Genomic DNA, 24590 nt, shown 5'->3' with positions numbered 1-24590 from the left:
GGAGAACACAGGTGTATTAATGAGGAGCAGCACTTTTGTTCACCTTGGCTCAGGTGGTTCCTTTTCCAGGCAGACTGGGGCAAATGTGAAGTTTGATTTAGCATGCTAACATAATCTAATTCTTACACTAAGTGCAGCTGGACTTCATGGAAATTTGAGTAGTTTTACATTTAATAAACCAACCTACTGGGCAAATTATATTTGACGCTGGTGTGAAGTTATCACCACAACTATTACAATTTCTCTTAAAGTCTGTCTGCTAGTTGTTGAGATATTTTACTCTCAACTACAAATTACAACCAGCCATTCAAACTGAAAGTAGTTCAGTCATTGGAATCTGCATTTTTGGCTAGAGACTTTGGGCTACATGCTAAAATGCTAGCAGGTCATATTTTCTTCAGTTTAATGTGTTAGCTCTTAATATTTCACATTAAACAAAGTAAAGCTAAAGTTCAGGATCATTTGCGTAGTGAAAACTGGTGTGAAGTTAATGCTGTCTTCATGTGCAACGCGTGGACCTCTGATTATATCACGGGAATGCATGTACACAGGAATGTCAAAATGCCAAACATTGTACATTGTGCACCATGTTATCACCAAAGTGGTTACAATTAATCCTGAGGCTGGTCTAGCCACACTCAATTCCTGCCAGAATAGGAGTCTCGCAACAGACCACTTGAATTTCCTTATGGGGCTTGTTTCAACTGACACAGCCAATCAGAGCCATTATGTTGTCAACACATTCAATGGATGATGGTTAGTTGATGTGTGGCTACTATGTTGTTGTTACTCCTCTGCCCAAATTATTTGATTTGCCCCAGACCAACTTTCTGCTGCAAAACATTTGTGGTTGGGTGAAGTTGGCTCGCAGGCTACCAACTTTGTCAGTCCGTCTGATAGTTGTTGAGGTATTTTACTCACAACTACACACCTTAATGTGAAGTTAATTATTATAGCCATGAATGTAAGTGACACTGGAGAAAACTATCTAAAGCTTTATTTGTGTGATTTTATTCAACTCTATTTATTTATTTATTTTTAATGAAACTATTTTTTGAATTGATCCCCCCTCAACAACCAGCTGACAAGAAGATGGTCCCTTTCTAATGTCCCTGCTACAGTTTGACTGTAGATGCTGGATTATTAACACAAACCAAGCACCTGTGATTTTTAGACCAAGTCAGGAAAGACAAGCGGATTGTTAAGTATTTATTCGTACAAAAAAAGAAAAGAGAAGTCTAAGAAAATTGCATGATAAATATTTTGAATAGTTTGAAGCATTTTAGAACTGAAACAGTGCTGCTAGTCAGTGGTGAATGGAAGCACTCACATGGAGCACAATGAGCGAACCGAAGCACTAAATTCCAAAACAACATCCGAACCAATAGAGACAAGCAACAGAGGACAGGCGATGGCTTGTCCGTGTGCCGCGGCGACGCATCAGCATCAGGATGTTTACCACAGAAAGACACGACACACTGTGTTTTAAAAATGCTTTCAATTGGAAAATGAATCAGTACAGTCTACGGCGTCGGAGGCAACAGTCCTGAATAATAAACAGAAACAGCAATCAGGACATAGTGTTGACAGAACCGAACGTGTCTCTAACAAAAAATGTTACATAAAAGGAAACAAATCTGGTTATGGCAGAAGTGACTGGTGTTCCATCAGGCAGGATGTTTCCTCACCTTTATTAGTTACTGAGTCCCAAGAACTAAGAAACACATGGATGTGATGGTTCAGTTGTTCAGTCCAACCACCTTTACCTGTATCACTGTTCACAGTACAGTCAAAGAACTTTCTGATAAGGCACCTTTTGGTTTTAACTCCTGCTCTTAGTTTCAGAAACTGAACACTATCTTCTGGCTGCTGCTAAGCTCTCAGGTGTTTTAGAATATGTCTTGGCAATTGTATGTTTATAGACTGTTTTGATCATTTGTTTAAGGAGAAATCTCATCAGATTTTGTAGCATTTTGCAGGATTTTCCACTGTAACTCTTTCCTTTTTCCAGCCTAACCCCTCACAGAAAATCTAGGAATCTTGGTTTAATCTCTACAATGCTTTCCTGTGTGAATAACAATGAATTGTTCCAAAAAAAAACAAACAAAAAAAAAAGTGTTTGAGATGCCGTTGGTGTCTTAAGATAAGGACACACTTAACAGACGTCAAAGAAATACTGTGAAATCCTCGGAGCTCACCTGTATCTGGAATACAAAGTTACACCGCAAAGACAACGGTCAACATTTTTTAAAGGAGAAACGTCTTCATACCACAAGGTGGTAGCAGTCTGTATTGGTCAGTCAAATTGGGTAACCAGAGGAGCTCCAATTAGCAGGGAGAGGAGAAAGGTAGGAAGAGCTACGAACCGTCACATGGAGCTAGCCTCTAGTACATCTAGTACAAGTCTTCTGTATGTCATTTTAACTTTGCTGTCTTGTCTATTTTCAGCACTTCTGTTTCTTTTCTCGTGTGCTGGTTCTCTAAACTAATAGATCTGAATCAGAGAGATCTCTCTCACCGACTTGTTTTGCTGCAGATTCAGCATTCCTTCATAGGCTCAGATGTTAATCGACAGCCTGACACCAGAAAACAGCCGACTGTTGGCTTGTGTGTCACTGTTCTTACATTTAAAGTAGCAACCTCTGAGACCTCTGCTTGTTTGTCACTGCCCATCCCCAGTTAAGTGAGTAAGTGAGTCACAGTAATTGTCAACCATTTGACCCATAGATGAAACTACATCCAAAATAATGACATTTAAGTGTTTTGAACTGGGTAGAGACGTTCATGTACAAGGTCCAGTTAGTGACTCTTGCAGTTATGGATCTGCCATTGCAGTGGGGTTTTCTACCAAATATTAATCTGAAGACACCGTTTCAATGTCTGTTAGGTGATGTTCAAACACACGCCTGCAATTCCCACTTATTGTCACAGGTGTCGCCAAAGAGAACAAACAGAAACTTGACTGTCAGTCTAACACACAGATCTAAAAATAGTACTGATGTTTTCATTTAACCCGCAGTAATTTATTAAAATTACCTCAACATCTGCAGCAGAGAGGCTTTGACTGGCAGCCTGAATCCTTTTTAAATTAATGACATTTAACTAATGTAATAATCTTCAGTGAACAATTCAATTAATCAACAGTTAAACTAATGCAGAACTCACAAGAAGAGTTCATATGAATGACACCCGTTTGTGGTTTTGACAGTTGTAACTGTAAATGCAGATGTTTTAATGAATTACAGAAGTGGATAGCAGATGTGTAATGTGTTGCAATTTAGGTTTATAGATGTGTCTTATCGTTTCTTAATGCCTGTACATTTCCCACATTGAGTTTCCTGGTTGTTAGCTGGATGACTGTCAGCCTTGGTGGCTTCTAGATGCCAACAGGTGCCTAGCAGTGGTCCTTTAAATCCTACAGTCGGTAACTTTATTACTTTAACAGGAAGCATTTTGTCCATTTGACGGCAGCACAATTAATTACATTTGATAAACCATTTATTAAAGGTGACTTATCAGAAAGTGGTCCAAGTATTGGTGGCTGGACTGAACTGCGTGGTGAATTTTGGGACCCTGTTGGATTAATAACATTCATGAGGCTTCTTGTGGTCTTTCCAGTACAGTGTGAACCATTAATGTGAACTTAGACGCACTCATGAATATCTCTCACCAGCTACCACGTGCCACACCAGAACATACAGGAACATACATACATACATATAAGTGTTAATGTCCAACTCCCCAATCCCTGCTCACTGTTAGGACGCACATGAAAAAAAACAAACAGAGCCTAAAAAATATCATTAGAACATTGTACAGGCAAATTTCTTTCTACAAAAAGATTTTCATTCAAAAGTTATGCATTTTTTCATTATAAATATATCAATTTCATCCAAACCTGTTCGACTTTTTATAAAAATCATTCTTTGGGTTGATCCTTCCCAACAACCAGCTGAGATGACACGAAGACATCTGCATAGGTTTGCACAGCTGCATTAGACGTGAGTTCACACACAGACAGACGTGAGACATCGCTGTGCCACACTGAAAGTCGTTCGTGCTCAGAGATTTTCAGGTCAGCACATAACCGCTTTACTGATGGTGTCACAGAGATGTCGCCTAAAATGGAAGCCCGGCAGCTCATAAATCAAAGTGCCCGTGAAGTATCGAAGCAGTGAGAATGGAGGTAGACCTTTTTCTATTCGTGGTGAGTAGTGGCAACGCGAAGCAGCAGATGTTAACCACTGCGGAGGAAGTTTAGGTTCTATACACTGACATGCTTTAGCGCTGTGAATGACGAGCTTAGGGGTACTGTAAATAGTTCTGACTCCTTCTCAAGCTGATGTAAACATTTTGAAAATTTGGTCGACTAGGAAGATGATTGACATCATGAGGATGATTCTGGACTGTGCCTTTTTCCCTCACAAAAAAAGCAAAAAAAACAAATATTTTCCATGATATATAGAAAATAACAACGCATCGACAGACAGCGTCAGTAACGTTAGCCACCCAAAGGTTTATTCAGATGTCGGAGATGAACACGAAGGCCTCTTGGAGTTCAGGACTAAATAAAAAGTGCTGTTTTTTTTATACATTTATTTAATTTAAAGATTCTATTGTCAAGCTCAAGCTTAACCCTATTTTATTTTAGTAAAATACAATATACAATAATACTGCCTATGTCATTAGGATTGACTAAACCTGAGCTAGAAAACTTTAAATTTATGACAGAAAAATATATATGTGTGTAATAAAAGCACATTGGTTGCATTGTGGGAAATGAAGGATCCAGTGGGGCTCAGTAGAACTGCATAGCTTGGTGATAATTCTCTGTGGGTTTTAACTATAAGTGACTCCTCTCAGGATAAACATAGTTATTTGATCCATAGTTTATATAAAAATAAAGATTAGTGCAGCTTTAATATATATTTTCTGAGTCCCCAAATGTCATGAAAGTGCAATACTCAAAGTAGTTTGACGTGGGGGTGACAAATTAAACACTGACCATGTTAAAATGTTTTTATGTTTGTCTTTTTATCACGTGCTTGGTCAGCTGTACAATCCGCTCTAGTCCTCATGTTCCTCTGACCAAATGAATAAACCTGAGAGATCACATGGCTTGACTGCAGCATCATTACCCCGTACCAGGACCACAGTTATCCTCCTTCTCCTTTCATGTTTCATATTGTCCCATGAACGCAACGTCCCATGTATCTGTGCGTCTTTCCCCAGAATCCTTGGCCTGATAATTGGGATGCATACAGTAGCAGTTTGCACATAGGATTCATTCTCTACACAGTTGGCAGTGGGATAGTAGAGATGGTTGTAGGCACTACAAGGAAAACCTTCCTCTCTGGAGGTAAACTTTGTGACCCTGTTCATGTTGTGTAAGACCAATATCTTTCTGTGAGCGGGGCGGAAGCCAAAGCCTCTGGGGAAGTCCTATTCTTATACTCATCAGCAGTCACCGACTAATCACAAAGAAGAAGAGTAATGGGACAGATAAAGTGCAAAATGATGCCCGCCCCCCTCCTCCCCAAACCTCAGTGTGTGTCACTGCCTGTCTTTGGCTGTGTTGTTACCCCCATGTTGTGATGTTGCTCCCTCCTTCTCCCTCACCTTGTCTGTCTGTCTGTCCGCTGTGCTCAGGATCAGTCCAATAGGGCTCAGTTCTTTTTGAAAAAAGAGAAAAGTCTCTTGTCTCGATCCGAGATGCGTTGCGCTCGCCTTGAGGACTGACTCCCGTGGGCCCTCGATGAGCCTGACAGGGAGGTAGAGGCCGAGCGCCACTCGTCCTGGTGCTTGTCCATCAGCTGCTGGTCAATCACTCTGTGCATATCGTCCTAAAGCAGGAGACACAAGAGCGAATGAGCAAAAGACGAGAGAGAAACGTCACACACAGAAGGCAAATAAGAAAATAAGTCCACTGATCAAGTTACCTGTTCAATTGTGTTTACAGAGACACCACAATTACCTTGTAAATTTTAATTATCATTTCTCAAGACACAGTAAGCAGAGATAAATTTGTTTTTCGTTCTGAGGCCTGTGCTTTGTGCAGCCCAAACTTTAAAAGATGAATTGTACCACTATCCGTAACATTATGACCCCCTGCCTGATACTGTGTAGGTCTCTTTGTCACCAAAACTGAAGGTGTGCTGTGGTATCTGGCATCAAGACGTTAGCAGCAGATCCCTAAAGTCCTGCAAGGTGCGAGGTGGGGCTTCCATGAATCAGACTTATTTGTACAAAACGTCCCCCAGATGCTGGATTGTGTTAAGATGTGGGAAATGTGGAGGGCAAGTCAACACCTTGAAGGTGTTGTTGTGATCATCAAACTATTGCTGAAGACTTTTACTTTGGGACAGTTCTGAAAGAGGCCACTGTCATCAGTGAACACTGTTTCAGTGAAAGGGTGCACATGGTCTGCAACAATGCTTAGGTAGGTGGAACGTGTCGAAGTAATATTCACACGAACTGCCAAAAACCTCACACTGCCTCCAACAGCTTGCCAGCTTCCTATGGTGCATCTTGGTGCTGCATGTTCCCCCAGGTAAGCAAAGCACATGCATCCGGTCATCCATGTGATGTAAACAAAACATGACTCATCAGACCAGGCAGGCCATCGTCTTTAATTGCTCAGTGTTCCATCATTCCTGAACCGTTTTTTTGCTTTGTGTTTTTTTTTTTTTTTTGGCAATTTCAACTCCAAATGAGCCAACTTTCTCATCCCAAGTGAACCAGCCTGCCTGTCATAGATTCTCTGCTCTTCCTCCTTTGGACCAATTTTGATGGATGTTCCAAACCAGTCCTCTAGCTACCGCAAGTCACTCAAATCCTTGATAATTTTTTCCTGCTTCTAATCTACTTAAATGTTTGAAAGAATGTTTCTTTGCTCCCGGTGTCATTCCCTCCATGGCCAGTGGACGTATTGTTATGGTTGATACATTTCTATTGTTAATCGTTGTTGTTAAATGATAAAGCCACTAGAGGGCCCTGATAAAACTATTAAATTGGTACTGAAAGAAGTTGCATTTGTAAACATCCGTCTCATAAGTCTGGCTGTTACTGAACATCATTAATTTGGGACACATGTGTGTTTGTGGTGTTCTTGTCTCCCGGGTAAGTTAACCAGTGGAACAGACTCCTAAACAAATACAGGTGTATGTAAAGCAGAGACAGAGGCAGGTGAAGAATGGTGGAGCTCTCTGTGCTGGTGAAGTGGTTAAAAAGACAAAAAGAAAAAAAAAAAGGATGGTTGGCATTTCTCCTGAGTCAGTAAACCTCAGCATGGAATGGCTCAGCATGGTGAAACGGCGGGATGGGGCAGCTCTGGCTCACCTCTAAGGCAGGAGGGGGGGTACCACAGGGGAGAAAGGGTGGTTCGGAAGCTGAGAAAGGCCACTAGATCAGAAACCACAAGAGCCAAACAGTAAAGAGCCCTGAGGAGGCAAACTGTAGGCAGGGAGAAGAGAGAGGAAAGAGCTGCTTGTTACAGATGAGGGAGGGGAAGGGAGGGAGCACACACAGTATCCTCTGTATGTTACACATTTCCTCACTTTCACCCATCACAGACACGCAAACTGGCAAACACACGCGGTGGTTAATTGAAGTGTTTAGTGTGTGCAGAGTCTGTAAGCATCTTTAAGTTAAAATGGTCTGGTCAAACATGTAACAGGGAAGGGGAGGACAAACAGCTCACCTACTGCCTCTAAAATCTTCAATACAATAAGTATTTATTATCACATACAGATATATGAACGTAACCAAATATTAGTCTTGTTATTTATTGACCCACCTGCCAAGCCTCCAGCTGCTGCGACAGGTTGAGCTTCTGCTGGATGGCGTCCAGCAGCTGGCTGTTCAGAGACATGATATCTATTTTACATTTGGCCAGCTCCATTTCCACAGCTTTCTTCCTGCAAGACACATGCGGTGATCAGTGTAGAGTTAGTCCTGACTTGCAACTTATTCCATACAAATATTTGTTTTCCTGATGAGTAAATGTGTAATATGCGTGGTATGTGTAAATACTGATACCACTCTCAAGCCCACAGGCTGATTCTGCCTTCAAATGGAGTCGTGTTTATGGGAGGAGAGCATGTGAACAGCACCCTCTGTCTAAGTATTCACAAATTCATTAGCTGAATTTAAAGACGTCAGAGTTCACTGGTTTGATGTGTTTGCTGACATTTTCAGAAATGAATACAATTTAGTTGTGTACAGTTTTTCTTTTAGTTTTATAATATGTGTGACTTAAGTATATATGCCCAACCTCGTGCTGTCTTCATTGAGTTACCCAGATGTGAGCTTGTTATCTGTCAGCATCTAGACACCAACCGTTGCCTGGCAGCGGCCTCACGACGTACAGCTGATGCGTTACATGCTAACAGTTGTAGCAAGAAAATGACGTATTATGTATATATAACATATTTCATCCATATCTATCGCTATTCGTTTTAAATAGTATATATATATACGTTATTTTGTTTTGGTGATTTTATGCCTTAGTTTTATTTTTGATAGGTATTGGTGGAAAAAGATGAGACGCAATGGACGGCCAAGAGAGGGCAAAGGGAAGCATGCTATATTTAATTGCAGGTGAAAATGATTAATCGCTATTATTACTATTATTTCTAACTGTGTCAGTGTAGATGTCAGCAGTCATTGTCGTACTTGGCTATGGCGTCGTCTCTGTCTCTGATGGCGCTCTGGAGCTGCTCGTTGGGTTCTCGGACTTCTGACATCGCTCTCATTCGCTCGTTCTCCTCCCGGAGAGAGCACATCTCCACGGAGAGCAGCGCCATCTGCAGGTCACACGGGCAAATTACACAGATCCATGAGAAAACACAGGCCTCTTCAATGCATTCATTTCACCAGGGCTTTAGTGGCAAAGTTGTACAAAGTGGTGAGAGATATTTAGTTCAATACGAGGTGAAACTCATCGGAGAGTGAGCTGCCCTGGCTGGTTTCAGTTTAGTTTTACTTTGAAAAGATATCACCCTGTGTCTTTTTGTTTTCCACCTGTGTGATTAATTGCTCTGCCATCATTAGTTTCCCCATTAGTTTCTTTGTATGTAGCCTATGTCTCCCCCGTCTTTTGTCAATTTGTCTGTATTCCTCTTGTTATATTTTCCCCATTTGTCTGTGTTCCCTTGCACTCCTACTAATCTACTTGTGTTCCCTGAGTGCTTTTAGTTTTGAATCATCTATTGCTAGATTTCTTTCAGTTTGGACTCTTGTTGGACTACTTCCAGGTTGAACTGTTACCCAGCCTCACTTTTCGCCACCTTCCACCGGAAGTCTCATTTAACTGACCTATTGTTATTTCATCCGGCCTTATGTTCGAGTATGTCCTACATTTCTCCCTTTTACTGCTACATAAAATTAGTGAGAACTAATGAGGCATGTGTATGTAGAGCGTGTGTGTGTGTGAGTGCGGTTGCGTGGTTGTGTTACAGGAGTCGTACCTGGCTGTGTAGCTGTAGCAGCTCCTCTTTACTGCTGCTGGCCTTGTCCTGTTCAGCTTCATACAGCTCTCTGACCTCCCTCAGCTCTTCTCCCAGTCTCCTCACCTGCTCCTCCAGAGCCTCCTCATCGCTGCGCCGCGAGCCCTGCCAACGCAAAACGTGCTCCACTTCACATCGCACAGTACAGATTCACAGTTCATTATGAGTCGTCTCCAAAATAGTCTCACAGATGCTTGAACAAGTTGTCAGGTTCACGAGGTTATCTATCAAACTGACTGAGGAATGGAATAACGTGCAGCCAGTAACTGGTGAGAAAGTTATCCAGAGGCTGATTTGCGTCTGTGTGTTAAGTTCACAAAATGTTTGAACAGATAAAATGATGATAAACAAATCTGTAGAAAGTCTGCGGGAACTGATTATGCTCTGGCAAAGATCTGCTGAGCCAATCAAATCATGTGGGCTGGCTTTATCTGGTGAAGGACAGAAGAGTAACATAACACTGTCGTACACTTCATCTGAGCTCTGTGGAGTTGAATTTATTTACAAGAAAGTGGTTCTGATTGGTTGTAGAGGTATTTTAATCTCAGTATTAGTATTATGATTGAAACCACAGGGTTGAAACATGCTTCACAGTAAAACCCAGAGGGTGTTCCAGCCTACATAATTTCCTGTCTCTCGCTGAAAATTAAGACAAACGAGCAGCTGCCCACTATAATAGTAGTAAATGAATGTTTTGAGATAAGTTTAGTTTAATCAAAGTATTTCTGCCAGTATTGCTGGTCATTACCGTAGACTCGTTGCCATCCAGCAGATTCTGTGTTAGCCTCCGTAGCTCGAGTAGGCCGGTGTGGAGGCTACCTGTAGGCACATCCTTGGCTGAGGACGTCTCCGAAGACTCGTCCATGGAAGAGTCGGTGGACAGCGCTGAGTCTGTGACATCGTTTCCTCTGAGGTGAGAGCAGAGCGAGCGAACCTCGCAGTAGGCCTCCCAGAGCTGAAGACGCAGCTAAACAGCCGAGGAGGGCAGAGATATTAGTGTCACAGCAACGATGAACAACTTGAGTCTGGACTCAATGTAAAGTCGTGCACATAACTACCTGCTCTCTCTCTTGCTCCTGCTCCTCCTGCTCCATACTCTGCTCTATCTCACACAGCAGGCTGGATGGGTGTGGGGTCAGACTATGGAGGCTGTGTTCCTCCGTTATCTCCTCCAACCTAGCAGACAGCTGCCTGTGGGACACCTGGACGTCCTGGAGCTCCAGCTGACTCTGTCTCAACTAGACACAAGAGAAGACACAAGAGACCTGAAGAGGTCTGACAGGATTGATGTCTCTTTAAAGGACAAGCTGAGGTGAATTTACACAAAAAGGATACATAAATAGTACTGTACTCACAATATCGAAACACCGAGGTATTAACAGTTGTTCATTCATGTGCTTGTACCTGAAGGTCCTTCTCGTGACACTGCTTCTCCAGCACCAACGTCCTCTCTCGGAGGTCGTCCACTGTGTTCTGCAGCAGCTCGTTCTCCTCGAGCATGGCATGTACCCGCCGCTCCAGCTCCATCTTCCTCTCCGACAGCATCTTAATCTAACATGGCAAACGACGCTGGTTATTGACTGCGCCAAGGGCGACGAGCACTAAGCGGAGAGTCCTAAGACTTTTCAGATTGCCTGGTTGCAGCTAAACACCTGATTAAAGGCTAAATTTTAGTCGTTCTCCTGACTCTGAGGCAAGCTGGGCTCTTATACAAGATTAAAAAGTACTCCCACTGGTCTAAAGAATGTTTGTTGCCTAGCACGGGCGTAGGCGTTAGTTGCCACCCTTGTCTTCAGGAATGCTTTAGTGATAGTTCAGCATCTACACAAAGCTTAATATCAACTTACCAACCCCGTGTAACGGCCTCCTACTGAAGGATAGTATTGCACCAACAGCATATTCTTTATGAGTTGTTTTTCTGTGTAGCAGCCTGAGCAGCTTTCCCCGTTAAAAACACATCAGATCATTTTTACCCCCCTGCAGTTGACCTACATCTGGTAACCTAGTTCACAGCATGTTGTTTTCACTACCACATGAGCATCTACGTTGCCAGGTTTAAGGTATTTTTGGGGGGCTGCTATAGTTTCTGTCTTCACACAAATAGGCCAAAAAGTCATTAGTCACGGCACATGATGTATAAAGGCAAGCGCTGGAAAAGCGGGAGCACCCAGACATTGCAGTATCTCAGCTAAATATAGAGCAGAAGCCTTTTCTCCCAATTATAGAGCAGGCTCTGCAGTCTGGGTGTTTTCTCCTCGGCTTTGAAAAAATAAAACAAGCTCTGTTCAAAACACATCGAGCTACTCATACGTGACACGGCGGACAACATCAGACATGTCATGCTCAAATAAATAATATACTGGGATTTTCATGCTTGAGCTCAGGAAACAGGGATTGCTATAACACACATTGATGCATAAATGCAATGACATATCCATTAACTTTGCTACACTGTCAGATATTACGTTCCATATCTTAAGGTATCGAAGCTATGTGATGTCAAAAGGGTCGGACTGAACGGAGGAGGTGCGTTTGCAAATTGAAAAGGAAAACACTGGTGCAATCCTTGTTTCTTTTGTTGTATACATGCAGCATGCATTCTGGCCGGCAGACGGCGTAGGAGAACCACTCACTTCTAGCCCTTGCTGCTCCAGCAACGAAGGGAGAGGGTGACGGGATGAGAATTGGGAGAGGAGATGGGTAAATATTGAGATTAGACTCAACTTGTCCTGACAGAATAACACAAAAAAAAAACGAAAACATACTGCCACTCCAGAAATGTAGCGTCCAGTCTAATGATCATTAAAGGGCTTGGGTCTCATTATCTTGCTGTTTCTACTTGTGGTGACAGTTCACTTCTCGCTTTAGTTTCTGTTGGTGAAGATGGCGTGAAAAACTATGAATAAATTGGAAGCACAACACCAGTAAAGAGAGGACCACGCTGCATGTAGCACCAAAGACAACAGAATTGTGTTGAGGGGACCGCAAAAAGTGATCAAATGTTATTTGTATATTTTGTCAAGTTACTTGAATTAATTGGCAAGATAATTCTTAACGAAACATGAGAGTAGATGGCGTCCAGCGCCTGGCTGTTTTTTGGGATCATCCTGAAAAGTTTCCCTTGTTATTTGCATTATTTGGACATGGTTTCTCTATGAGGTTGTGTTGTCAAATTGATGAAAACATTTACTTAATTAGTTTGTGTGCGGTGTTTTTTTCACCACCACAATTTTTCACTTAACATCACCAGAAACTTTAAAGTGAGGCTGAGGCAGTTTACCAATTCTTGTCTGTAGTCGAGTTATTGTGGAACATCATCAGTCCGTGACCAAATACTGTCCTGATTTCAAGCACAGATCTGAGTGCAGTCCAAACACCCGTATGTGTATTTTTATCATGGATGCATCAGGAAGTAACTTGTGCGTACTTGGTACAACCAGGTATCCCAGTATGAATTTTGTGCGCAGCTGCTCCAATTCAGAACGGCCATTCTGCAGCCTCCTGTCTTTCACTGTCTGTACTTCAGAATCAAACGTGTCAAGTTAAAGTAAATTGTTACTGTAGTTTGCTCACTTGGAGCTATAAACAACCAGTAATTTAGACTGAACAGTGGCTCTACAGGTAGAAATTGCAAGATAAAGAGACACTAGCCCTTTAATGACATCATCATTAGACGACTGGAGAGAGTGGACTGGATCCAGTAAAACATGCCTCTTGGTGGGTCATAGTTGTTCTTTTGTTGCTTAAATATTACGATGAAAAGTGTGCTATAATTATCTGACTGTGATAAATAATGAGAGTAAGTAAGAGGTCCTCATGTCACTGAATTCACCTGAGAAACTCAGCTCAGCATCAGTTTTTTGTTATTTCTCCTTCCAAAAGTTGCACAGTCCTGCTTTTACTTCCCTTGAGATCCAAACTACCTGACTGTATTTGTCTGTGTTTAGTCTCCTCAGGCTATACACACTCTATAGTGTTCAGGATGTTTTGATGTATACAGGGGAGATGCTACAGACCTCAGCCTGTAGAGTCTCTAGTCGTGTCATATGCTGGCTTGTGGACATGCTCTTCTCCCTGAAGTCATCCCGTAATGAATGGACCTGAGTGGACAGCTGCCTCTCCACCTCTGCAGCCTAGACAAGGACACAAAAAAGAGGCAGGCTTTTATTTTGAAAGACAAAATCACATCAGGTTTAATTATTTTTCCTGGCAATGCTGACATAACAGCGCTCATTATCGCTACATTATCAGCTTTGTTGAATTGATGGTGCCTTTTAGTGACTCACTGCAGCCTGATTGCAAATGAAACGCACACACACACACACACATTCACAATACACTGACATGGTGAAAATCAGCCCTTCACTCTCTGGTGCATTTGATATAACTGGGTCTCTAAAAGCGTCACTTTAACCAGAAGTCATGACACTCGTTAAAAGCTTCAATCTGTAATTTTCTGCTCAGTTGCTGTACAATCCAGAGCAGCAGCAGCAGCAGCAGTGCGTCACTAGAGCTTATTGGACAGGTGGGATCAGGCCACACACAGAGCCTGGCTGAGAATCATTAGCATACATCTGCACTCAGGAGGCTGCCATTCACATCATCATCGTCATCATCATCATCAATGCCATGGCAACAGCAATATTCCTAAACAGCACTCCTCGCAGTGCTCTGGAGGATAGACACACAAAAATGTGGAAGAAAGGAATAGTTTGAATTCTAATCAGTTTCCCCATGAATGAAAGTCATGAGGCTTTATTGAATCAATATGAATGACAAGCCTCTAGGTGGCACTATATACTGCTGCAGAGAGATCTGAGGAGGTTCAACCGCTGGCTGTGTTGATGCAGTAACCCAATTCACTTCACTTCTGTCCTTAGGTAACACTGGTGGTAGTCTGTGTCATCTCGGGGCTCTGGAAATGACTTTCAGCTCCGTCACTCTGGAGCTCCCCTCTGAGCGGTAACTAATTGACTCCTCTGTCGGATACAAGGAGAAGTTATCTTAAAAGTTTTATCACTAACAGTAAATCAGTTCATCACCCTCTGATCATCCACAACATAGTCAAAATAGCTGGTCATGTGAGTAACGAGTTATTTATTTTTCACGGCACCTGTGAGTAGGTGGGACATATTAGGCAGCGAGTGAAAATTTTATCCGCACAGTGGATGGTAGAAGCAGAGACTGAACATATTAACAAACTGCAGTTTTTATGAGGTGATGTGAACAGAGGACAATAGTGAACTAGAGTCAGTGGTATCCAAGGCTCAACGATGCATGTTAACTATAACAATAATTATTTGGTACTTTATCTGATTATTTGAATTGACAAGACAATAATAAAAGTGTGGATGAATGCATGTGTACTACCTTAAAACAATGTAAATGCAAATAAGACATTGTGGGATATAATAATTGTGCTGTAACTTGCCTCAGATGAGAGCTAAAAAAAAAAAAACTGCTGAACAAACCATAAGAATTATTTATCATGTTTTTATCTCTACAAGCTCATGTCTAGCTCTGATCCTTCAGTTGGAGCAGCCAGATGTGTGTTTCTGTGCCGCTGTGCTGGAAACAGATGTAGATAGTAGAGTCCAGTCAGTGCAGCGGCAGGTCACGGCTGAAAAGCGACATCTGACCCACTGGCCCATAAAACTGGCAGACTGAGCTTGTGTCCGACAGACAAAAAAAAAAGAAAAACAGAACTGACCACAGACTTACAGATAGTCACTTAATCTGTGCATAAACTCCTCACATCCGAGATTGAGTGTTATCAGCACGACAGGACATGCAGGGGAAATTCTGCTACGACAGAATCCAGGCCAGCGAAGTAGGGCTGAGCAGATGCTACTTTAAAGCCCCTTGTTAATCGTACATCGCTGTATGCAAATACTGTGCCTTCACTTTTCAGAAAAGACGGGAGTAGGAGTGTTGAACCTCTGTGGGCCATGTGGCTGACATGGTTCAGGTGCATCGGGGGGGTCTCTGGTGACACAATATGTACATGTAGCTTTGAACTATTTGTATCCTGGTGCCGTTCTGTAGAGAACATTCCCATGGTAACAACACATGGAGTTTCAATTTGCATGTCACTCCGGTTGTCATAGCAACTACGGAGAAGTGGGTATTGGCGGAGCTGCGACTTGTGGTCTCGATGCTTCTGGTATTTTCCTTAGTCACTTTCACAGCATTGTCTAGACTCGCGGAGGATGGGCTGCCCCCACTTTCCAGCGGTTGCATAACAAATCCTTCAGGTGACAACACGTGCTGGTCGCACGGCCAATCCTCAGAGCAACACCTTGATCCAAAGGGATGTTAGCGGATTTGAGTGCTGATGGCTGGACAGGTGCCCAGGGACTGTGTTCAACAGTGAGACGGAAAGGGGAGGACTAGATCCAGCATTCATTTAATGTGGATATGCTGACTGTCACAATACATAATGCCAATTTTCTGCTTTGGTCGTTCAAAAATATTCACCTTACAACTTACTTTAGTTGGGCCAGAAATTTCTGTTATTCCTCCTCAGTTCTTGGTCTTACAGGTCATGGTTTATCTAAAAAACAAAAAGTTAAAACTACTGGGTTTCCATGTTCATCATTTAAGCAGTTTCATCAATCTCAAACGATGGGTAGGGAGTTCAGGATGTCCCTTTGACAGGACAACACCCAGCTCAATCTAAACAACCTGTAGTCCTGTGCGTTTCATCCTAATGAAAACCTCACCAGTCATTTAGAAACGAAGAAGCCACTTGAATGAAACATCTGTCAGAACACTCAGCAAGTCCAGATGCATTTGTTTTAGCTTTGTTCTTTGAATGTCCTCCTCTGTAGTCTCAAAATAACAACAATGAGCCTCCTCAGGCTGCTGTCAGTGTTTCATAAATTATTTTAGAGGCTAAGGAGAAGCAGAAACCATGAAAGTGACGTGGCCACTTGCTGCTATAATCTGTGCATCCTAATTGTCAGAGCATGCGCCGTATCGTCTCCCCCTGGTTCACTCTGATCAGATTAGCCTGATGAGATTGGCTGTCCTTGCACTGAGACCCCCATGCACCTCCTGGTCAATAAGGGTCGACCTTCTTTGAATATAAAGTGTAGTTTTATCACCTACTATCGGAACATTTAATCAAACGTACCCAGACAGAAAAACAACCAGCGGGGGTATTAGTGTTAGCCCAGGATAAAACAACAATCCTGGAGATTATTATTTTTATCTTCTTCAAATATTTAAGTTACCTGCTGTTATTAATTAAGCTGAGTATGGATTGGCGTTGTTGTGGTTCCTCATATGGCAGGACTATTAGCGGGGATTATTAGCTAAGCCCTGTGACTTACATCACTTCCTGTAAAGTGCCCTGGCTTCTCAAGGTCATCCCACTGCTGCATGTTGAAGGCTGTTAAGACCTGATCCCTGAGTTATTTGGAGAACAAAATACTGATTTACCAGTGAAGGTTTAAAAATCATCTCATATTCGGGACAAAAACTGGCTTAAATGATACTTAAGCATTATTTTCCCCCCATTAATTAATCTCTTACTGCTCATTTTGGTATGATTATGGATTTGTGTATTATTATTGTATATCTATATGTAATATGTATAAATATATATTTGTTGTCTGTCTTTAATCATTAAATATATGTGTTATCTCTTGGCTATTTTTTATTTATTTTTTTATTTTTAGGTTAAATAGACGGTTAAAGGCTAAAAATTTAGTCTTATTTTGATTTAACAGTTGCAGCCACAAACTGGTTAAAGATTTTACCCACTCCTAATGATGTGTGTTTTTGTGAGCAAAAACAATGTCTGTCAGAAGACGTGTCTATTTCCCATTCACTCATTCTAAAAAGCAAACCAAAGGACTACAATAACAAGCTCATTATCAGTGAGGCAGCAGGTGTTATTCTATGGGGTCAACAGGAGGCCATAAAGACCTGTTTGGATCCGAATAAGGCTGCCAAAGAGTTAACCGCTGTACAAAACCGGAAGGGGCAGATGAAAATAACATGCTTCCACTGGCGTCACTACTACCTCAGGGGAGTCTTTTATTTCTCTCCATTCATTCAGAAATGTAAACAGTTAATATTACTTAGTTGCAGTAATGAGCTCAGACAGAGAGAGAAAGACACAGAGAAGTAAGAAGAAAGCGAGAGAGTGTGCGCACTGTGGCTGACCTCATTTATTTTATTCCCCGACAGGTCTCCCTCCGTCTGCCTAACGCACTGAATCATGAGATCTGGATCGATGCACTCAATTAGTTCTCATAAATTTCCCAAATACCACAAGATATGCCATTTCCCTCCAAAACCACAACACAGACCACTTTCAGAGAATATCTTTATAGGTTCCAGTTAAATTAAATGCAGTTTAATTATGCTAAGTGCCTGCTTTTGCTGCAGCCCAGGAAAACTGACTACTCCAGCTCAGTCCTTGACTGCAATGTGATGGCGATGGTGATGGTGTTGGGGCAGGAGTTAATCTGCTCTGCTGCTCCGCACAGCAGCGACCCGGGGTTAAAAAAATCAGCCACATTGATGAGCGTCTCCTCCCTGTGCGGCGTGTGCCTGGCAGCATCATCATACCTTCTCCCAGGAGGGAAACACACACAAGTGTGCGCGTCATTGCAGCAGCGCTGCTGATGGGGTTATCAAAGCACCTGTACAGGCTTGTCAGCCTTTGTGTACACAGCTCTGGGGCATCCAGAAATGTTACCCACTGCCAAAATAACATGGCAGCAGCTGGTGCAGCATAGCATGATATAGCATGATGTCCGTATCGCAATAAAGGTGACACTCCTTAGTTTACTGCAGACGCGTACGGAACAAGATAGGTTTTGCTGAGTCAGAGTCATTGAATTTAAGGGGAATATGGAGTTTGTCGAGTGTCCCACACCATTACCACTTGTTGGGCTCCTACTGTCGGCTTTTCAGACAATTCAGCATGTTGAATTGGTGACAAGTCGGTGAGAGAAATCACTGTGAACGGCCGTTCAGTTTAGAGAAGGAGGAGAAGGAGAAAAACTGAGTGACAAAAGTAAACAAAATATCTAAATTTGAAGGGCACACAAAAGGCTTCCTCTGTTTTACAGTTTGAATGTGAACATCCTAATAAACTGTCGACCAACTGATTAACATGATTCAGGAGAGGCCTCCTCTGTGCGATGGTTTTTAGACTACTGCCACCTGCTGTTATAGGAAGTTATTTCCTTTCACGCATGCACAGACCGTATGTACCAAAAGGCTGTTAGCGTTGTGTTGTTAGTCGTCTTTGTGGTCTGTCTTAGGACATTTATGAAATTCCACCTTTGGGATGATGCAGGTATAGCGCTAAACCTCTAGGAAATCATAGCACAACAAATTACCATTACCTGCACCAAGACTGATGCAAAAACTAAACCATCGGCTAAGTGTGAGCATTTAGTCGAGGCCTTTTCCCGTAGTTGTGCTGCATGTGTCGGTTTGTTGTCAGATGCGTAGCGCCCCCTACTAAAGGGGGGCCTCTGGTTCTTCAGGGTAGCAGCTACAGCAGCAAAGTCATATTATTGTTCATGATGTGGAAATGGAGCCATGAAGGAGGAACAAAGTATGAAAGAAATAAATCATAGTTAATGTCGCAATAACATAAACTGAGGTCTGACTTCAGAGCAGAGCTGTTTCATCCTTCCACTCTGCTTGGATAAGGTGTCCCTGTTTTGGTATCGATGGAGCAGATTGAAGCGTACTGAGCTTCTTAGAGAGGATTAATCAGCTGCAGCTACAAACTCTAGCGCTCTCTTTTCCATCAGTCTCCTCCGACCGCCAGTCTCAGTTCATCCCGATGCTAAAGGTGTCCCATCGGCCCCAATGCTCTACGTCCATCCATCAATCTAGCTGAAAATCTCTTATGGGAGCTGATTTTATTTCAAAATAACTGCACTCCAATTACCTGTCAATATGCAAAGTGCGATTGCATAAGTGTTCAGTCCAGTTGTTCTAAATTATTCAATAACACCCGGAAGCTGCACTTTTATATTGATGAGTTAGCATAACTCAGGTTAGAGAGACGGGCTCAGTGGAGATAGATCCACCCTGAGGGATGATGAATCCTCACTTGGCTGAGCACCTTATGTCGTGCCAGCCAGGCAAACATGATTTGGACTGAGTGGCCCCGGAAGCCACACCAGGGAGAAACATACACGCGCTCTGGCTTTTCCCTGAGATATGTTTCCTGGTTGGGTAGAAAGGCTTTTAAAGCAGCATTAAGCCCATGTGACTTAATGACTCAAAGCCCAGACTAATTAAATCTTCCTTGCAGATTGGCCCAGCCGGCCTGAAGCAGGACATCTGAAGCTCACACACAGACACACAGACACACAAATACACATGGACTCCGCTGCTTACCCTACTGAGTTGCTCTAGCAGTCTATGGTTCTGTTCAGAGAGCTCGCTGATGGCCTTGGTCTTGTCCCTGTCAGCCTCCCTCAGCTGCACCTGGTGGCGCTCCAGCTCACCCTGCAGCTGCTGGACGTCGGTCTCCAGCTCGGCCACGCGGCCCTCCCACTCCCCCTCTCGACTTTCCAGACGTCGCCGCAGCTCATGCTTCTCTTGCTCCAAGTGCTGCATGTGGATGAAGGGAGAGAGGGGGACATTAAAATCTTCACTGTTTGAACACTAATGAAATTATTGAGGACAGGGCACAGATTTCACCCAGACGCTGCTGCTGCTTCAACTCACGTTCATGATTGAAACTGGCCATTTATTAAATAATCAAACAATGAAGGTGAAATCAAGTTTTGTGATGGTCAGCTGTTTCGCATTTGATACAACAGATACTATTCCATGAGTAAACATTTAACAACATAAAGGCTTGATACACAAAGTGTGAGTTATGCATCATGCACTAGAAAACAATACATAGCAATACAATGCAAGAGAAAAAGAATCTGTTTAGAGGATTTACGCCAGTCAGCCATAACATTGTGACCGCTGGAAGGTGAAGTGAATGACCCTGATTATCTCGTTTTCATGGCACCTGTCAGGTGGGGTACAATAGGTAAAAAGTTGACATTTTATCCTCAAAGTTAATGGTAGAATCAGGAAACAGGGAGGATTTGAGCAACTCTGACACGAACAAATTGTCATGGCTGGATGACTGGGTCAAAGTATCTCCACAAAAGTGGTCAAAAGAAGGAAAACCTGTGAAGTGATGACAGGGTTATGGGTGGTCAGGTCTCAATGGTGCACACTGGAAAAAATGCTGGCCAGTTTGGTTCAATCGAAGAGACAGGCTACTGTCGCTCAAAAAAACAAAACAAAAAACCCTTCATATTGGTTCTGATAGAAAGGTGTCAGAACACAAGGTGTATCACAGTTTATTTTGTATGGGGCCACTTGGTTGCCCTTTGAAGGGTCAGGCTGCCCATCCTGACCTCTGTCAACTGGTGAAAGTGACTACAATGGACATGTAAGCAGAACTACATCACAGAGGACTGGCAAGAGGTGGCCTGGTCTGATGATTCATCTTTTCTTTTACATCACATGGATGGCTGAGTGTGTGTCGCTTACCAGTGGAATATATGGCACTAGGAGACACTATGGGAACAAGGCAAGATGACGTGTGATGCTTTGGCCAATGTTGATGAAAGACCTTCATGTGGATGATACTTTGGTATGTACCCCCTACCCAAGCATGTTGCAGACCACCCTTCCACAGTATTCCCTGGTGGAAGTGGCCTCTTCTACAGCGAAAAATAGTTTGCTTGAGGAACATGACAAGTTCAATGTGCTGACTTGACTTCCAAATTCCCCAGATGTGTATCAAATCAAGCATCGGTGTGATGTGCTGGACAAATAAGCCTGATTCATGGAGGCCTCCCCTGGCAACTTACAGGACTTAAAGGATCTGCTGCTAACATCTTGGTGCCACTTTCAGAGGTCCAGTGGAGTCCATGCCTCGATGGGCCAGGGTAGTTTTAGTGGCAACACCATCAGGGTATATGATTTTAAAGTGAATCAGTTTATTCTTGTTCCTCAGTTCCTGGAGTGACAGTTAAGATAATAAGACTGCTTCTCTCTATTCTCTAGATGCAGCTGGCCGGTGGACAGATGCGCTGCACCACAAGCACCTGCCAAGGCTTGGATGGGGGTTGTTGTTGTTATGGTTAAGTCCGAGGCTAAGGCAGCTGGCATTTGTGTGGCCAGTAATTTTATCTCTGGATAAATGCCCACACGAAAAGAAGGATAAAAAGAGATTCAAAAACCAGCCCACAACAACAACACATCAAGCACTGATACCAGGACATGTAACAACATCAGTGAGAGATATTAAGCTCATTTCTCTGAGCTCAAGCGTGAGGATGAACATAGATGAAGGGGCTGAACAGATGTACAGTAGACACAGCTGACTGGGATTAGTCTTTGTGGTTTTACTCAAGCCATGTGTTGGCTTGTGTGAAGCATTTTGAAAACAATAAAAACCAAATGCTGAGCGGTAATATTCAAACTGCAGCTGACTGACATTAGAGACTATATCTTTAGGTTAGACAGGCCTGCAAGTTTGAGGTCACTCAATGAAACTTTTCCCAGGGTACTGCTCATTAGGTGAAGTGATACTGTTGGCGGTAGCTTGCAGTAAGTCTTCTTGAGTTTGTTTACACTGCCAAGGCCCAAACTAGTCTGTGGGATTATGACACATTGAGCATATTAAAATTTGAGTAAATTATTACCTCTAATTTCTCGTTCAGATCTTTGTGCATTTTCTCATATTGCTTGGTCAAGTCTTGGTTTCTCTCCAGCAGAGCTTTGCCGAGTTTAGCAGCTAAAACCAAGTCTTTCTCCTTTTGGCGGAACAGCGACAGCAAGTCCGCGTTGTGCCCCACCGCAGGCACCTCTAGGTCCGACAGCTCCCCCTCGTCTCCTCGCTCCCCGGTAAGCATGGCCAGTTCCTCCTCCAAGGCCATGCCAAGGCCTCCGGAGCCGGCGTGCCGCAGCGAGTGACCCTGGAAGCCGCCCGGCTCCTGAGCGGAGGGACTGTCCCTGGGCTCCATGCCGTCGCTGTCCAGTTCCAGTGGTGCTGAAACCGCGGCAGACGTCTGCAGGTCCAGCCAGAAAGCGGACATCGCCGCCCGGCAGAGGAGAAGCCAACAGATAAGAGCCGAGTGATTTCACTCTGGGTGAACCCACCCTGCTCCGCTTGGGTTGGGCTGACCGGGCCGCCTTGTAATCGATAATTCATCCATTATTCTCGCAATTCCGAGCTGGATCCAGTTGAGATTGTAAACTGCTTCTTTCCCCAGTTTCCTCACGTCCCCTCTCCCCTCGTTAACCTACCAACCACGACTCTGGCTCTGATTGAATCCCAGAAAACGCCGCCTCCTCTGCGGCTCACACAGTGTTTATTAACGGACACACATTAAATGTTATTATCCCGGTATAAACCGCCTCGCAGAGCTCTTCGGTCGGTCAGGGTCCACCCCGTCTCGGCGTCCTGGATCCCCCATAATGATCAGCCTGTTACACCGGAGGCACTTGCCAGCCAAACAGGATGAGCGCGTTCCCGATGTCTTCTCAACCTAGTTCCCTTCTTGGATGCGCGTTGCCGCCACGGCAGTGACGCGGACACGAGCGGCCAGCTCATTCGCTGAAAACGATAGCGCCATATTTTGGTGCTTCTCACGCACATCTGTGAAATCCAGTATATCTACACGTGAAGAAGAGACTGTTGCTTTCAGTGATGCACGACCCTCTGCAAGGAACGGTAACGCAGAAAAAAAAACACATAACAAATGACATTATATTATATGAAAGGGCCAATGTCAGTTATGAAACAACAGCACCATCTTGCTATAACATGTATCTTTATAACATAATTTACTCTGTTGTATAGATTAGAGTAATTTCTAGAAACCCCAAGTTATCGCGATGTTTTACTGAGATATGCCTTTAACATTATAGTCTGTAAAGGGATTAAATTCAATATTTCTAATTAAGTCTTCTTACATAAATATACAGGGTTATTAGTTCTTACTCCTCGTCTTAGCTGAACCTGCAAGCTAGAATAAAGTAATGTTAACAGCTAGCATACAGACACTAAAGCTAATTTAGCTAATTTAACGCTTACTTTTCAGATAGTTAGCTGTCAAACATGTACCGTTGCGCCTTTTTATGACTTCTAGTGCTATTATCTAGTCTCCAGAAACTAAATGAATAATAATATTTAGAAACAGGGACATTTACGGTTTTATTTATTTTGACATATTTATTCATATATGTATACCAAACATCTTTAGACTGCAACGTCTGTACTGCCAACAGCAGCGCGACCGTAATAACTGTTGTTGTAGTCTCTCATTCATAAAGCGCTAAAATCGGGGACATTTTGGGGGACAGCCTTAGCCGGGGGACAGGTCATCCAGAACGGGGGCTGTCCCCAGAAATCGGGGACCTCTAGTCACCCTATATCTTTTCGACGTTTCACCATAATTAAAAGTGGCTCATTCAGTCCTAAATGACTTTTTAATTAGGAGCGTATGAAGTTTGTGCCCACCTGAAAATACGTAACTAAGGTGCGTCAACAATCCAACACTCAGCTACAATTACCTTTTCAGTGCATTGTGTCCTGTTTTCTCAAGTACATGGCTGTGTTGTACCATGGGTCTGAACCTTCTGTACATTAATGGTTCATTACCACTGAGTGGAGAATATAACACCACCCAAATGAATACACCTCTAATTGCAGGTATGTGTTTGATTGTCAACAGTCTCTGTGAGTGGGTTCATGTGGGCATCACCCACAGATGTTAGCAATAAAACTCCCCGGCAGCCATTTAGGACTGAAGAAGCCATTTCTATGATGGTGAACAACCTACACGAAAACTCAAACAATTCCAGTTGTCTTTGTTCTAACTTTATTTTTTCGATACGACCATGATTCGCATGTCTGAGATTATCCATAGACCTTTTCAAACTTATATATCAGCAAGCTAGACAGCCCACATAAAAGTGAGGGAAAAACATCTTAGATTACTGTTGTCAAAAGGCTAATTTAGTGTGGGCTCAAGATTAAAATAGGGATTAGTTTAGTTTAATGCAAATACAGGTTAAAGGTTA

At 43.0% G+C, this 24590-nt stretch overlaps 1 protein-coding gene across 3 annotated transcripts; it reads right to left on the bottom strand.

The window, feature by feature from the left end:
- Positions 1–1196: 1196 nt before the first annotated feature.
- On the bottom strand, positions 1197–23021 carry bicdl1 (BICD family like cargo adaptor 1). Of its 3 annotated transcripts, XR_007113315.1 has the most exons (12): positions 22208–23021; positions 19884–20099; positions 13523–13639; positions 12140–12151; positions 10911–11057; positions 10565–10744; positions 10255–10473; positions 9468–9611; positions 8674–8804; positions 7796–7916; positions 7339–7452; positions 5707–5843 (listed from the first exon to the last, which is right to left on the bottom strand). XR_007113315.1 is itself a non-coding variant. In XM_047592822.1 (11 exons), the coding sequence occupies exons 1-11, from the start codon at positions 22598–22600 to the stop codon at positions 5667–5669; spliced, it is 1857 nt and encodes a 618-aa protein (XP_047448778.1). In that variant the 5' UTR covers positions 22601–23021; the 3' UTR covers positions 1197–5666. The 3 variants fall into 3 exon arrangements, 2 of the variants coding, with proteins under 2 accessions (XP_047448778.1, XP_047448779.1); XM_047592822.1 differs by lacking the exon at positions 7339–7452 and having other exon boundaries at positions 1197–5843; XM_047592823.1 differs by lacking the exons at positions 7339–7452; positions 12140–12151 and having other exon boundaries at positions 1197–5843.
- Between the last annotated feature and the right edge of the window lie 1569 nt (positions 23022–24590).

This window comes from Mugil cephalus, chromosome 8 (genome assembly GCF_022458985.1).
Source record: "Mugil cephalus isolate CIBA_MC_2020 chromosome 8, CIBA_Mcephalus_1.1, whole genome shotgun sequence".
NCBI lineage: Eukaryota > Metazoa > Chordata > Actinopteri > Mugiliformes > Mugilidae > Mugil > Mugil cephalus.
This window is presented reverse-complemented; position numbering and strand designations above follow the sequence as displayed.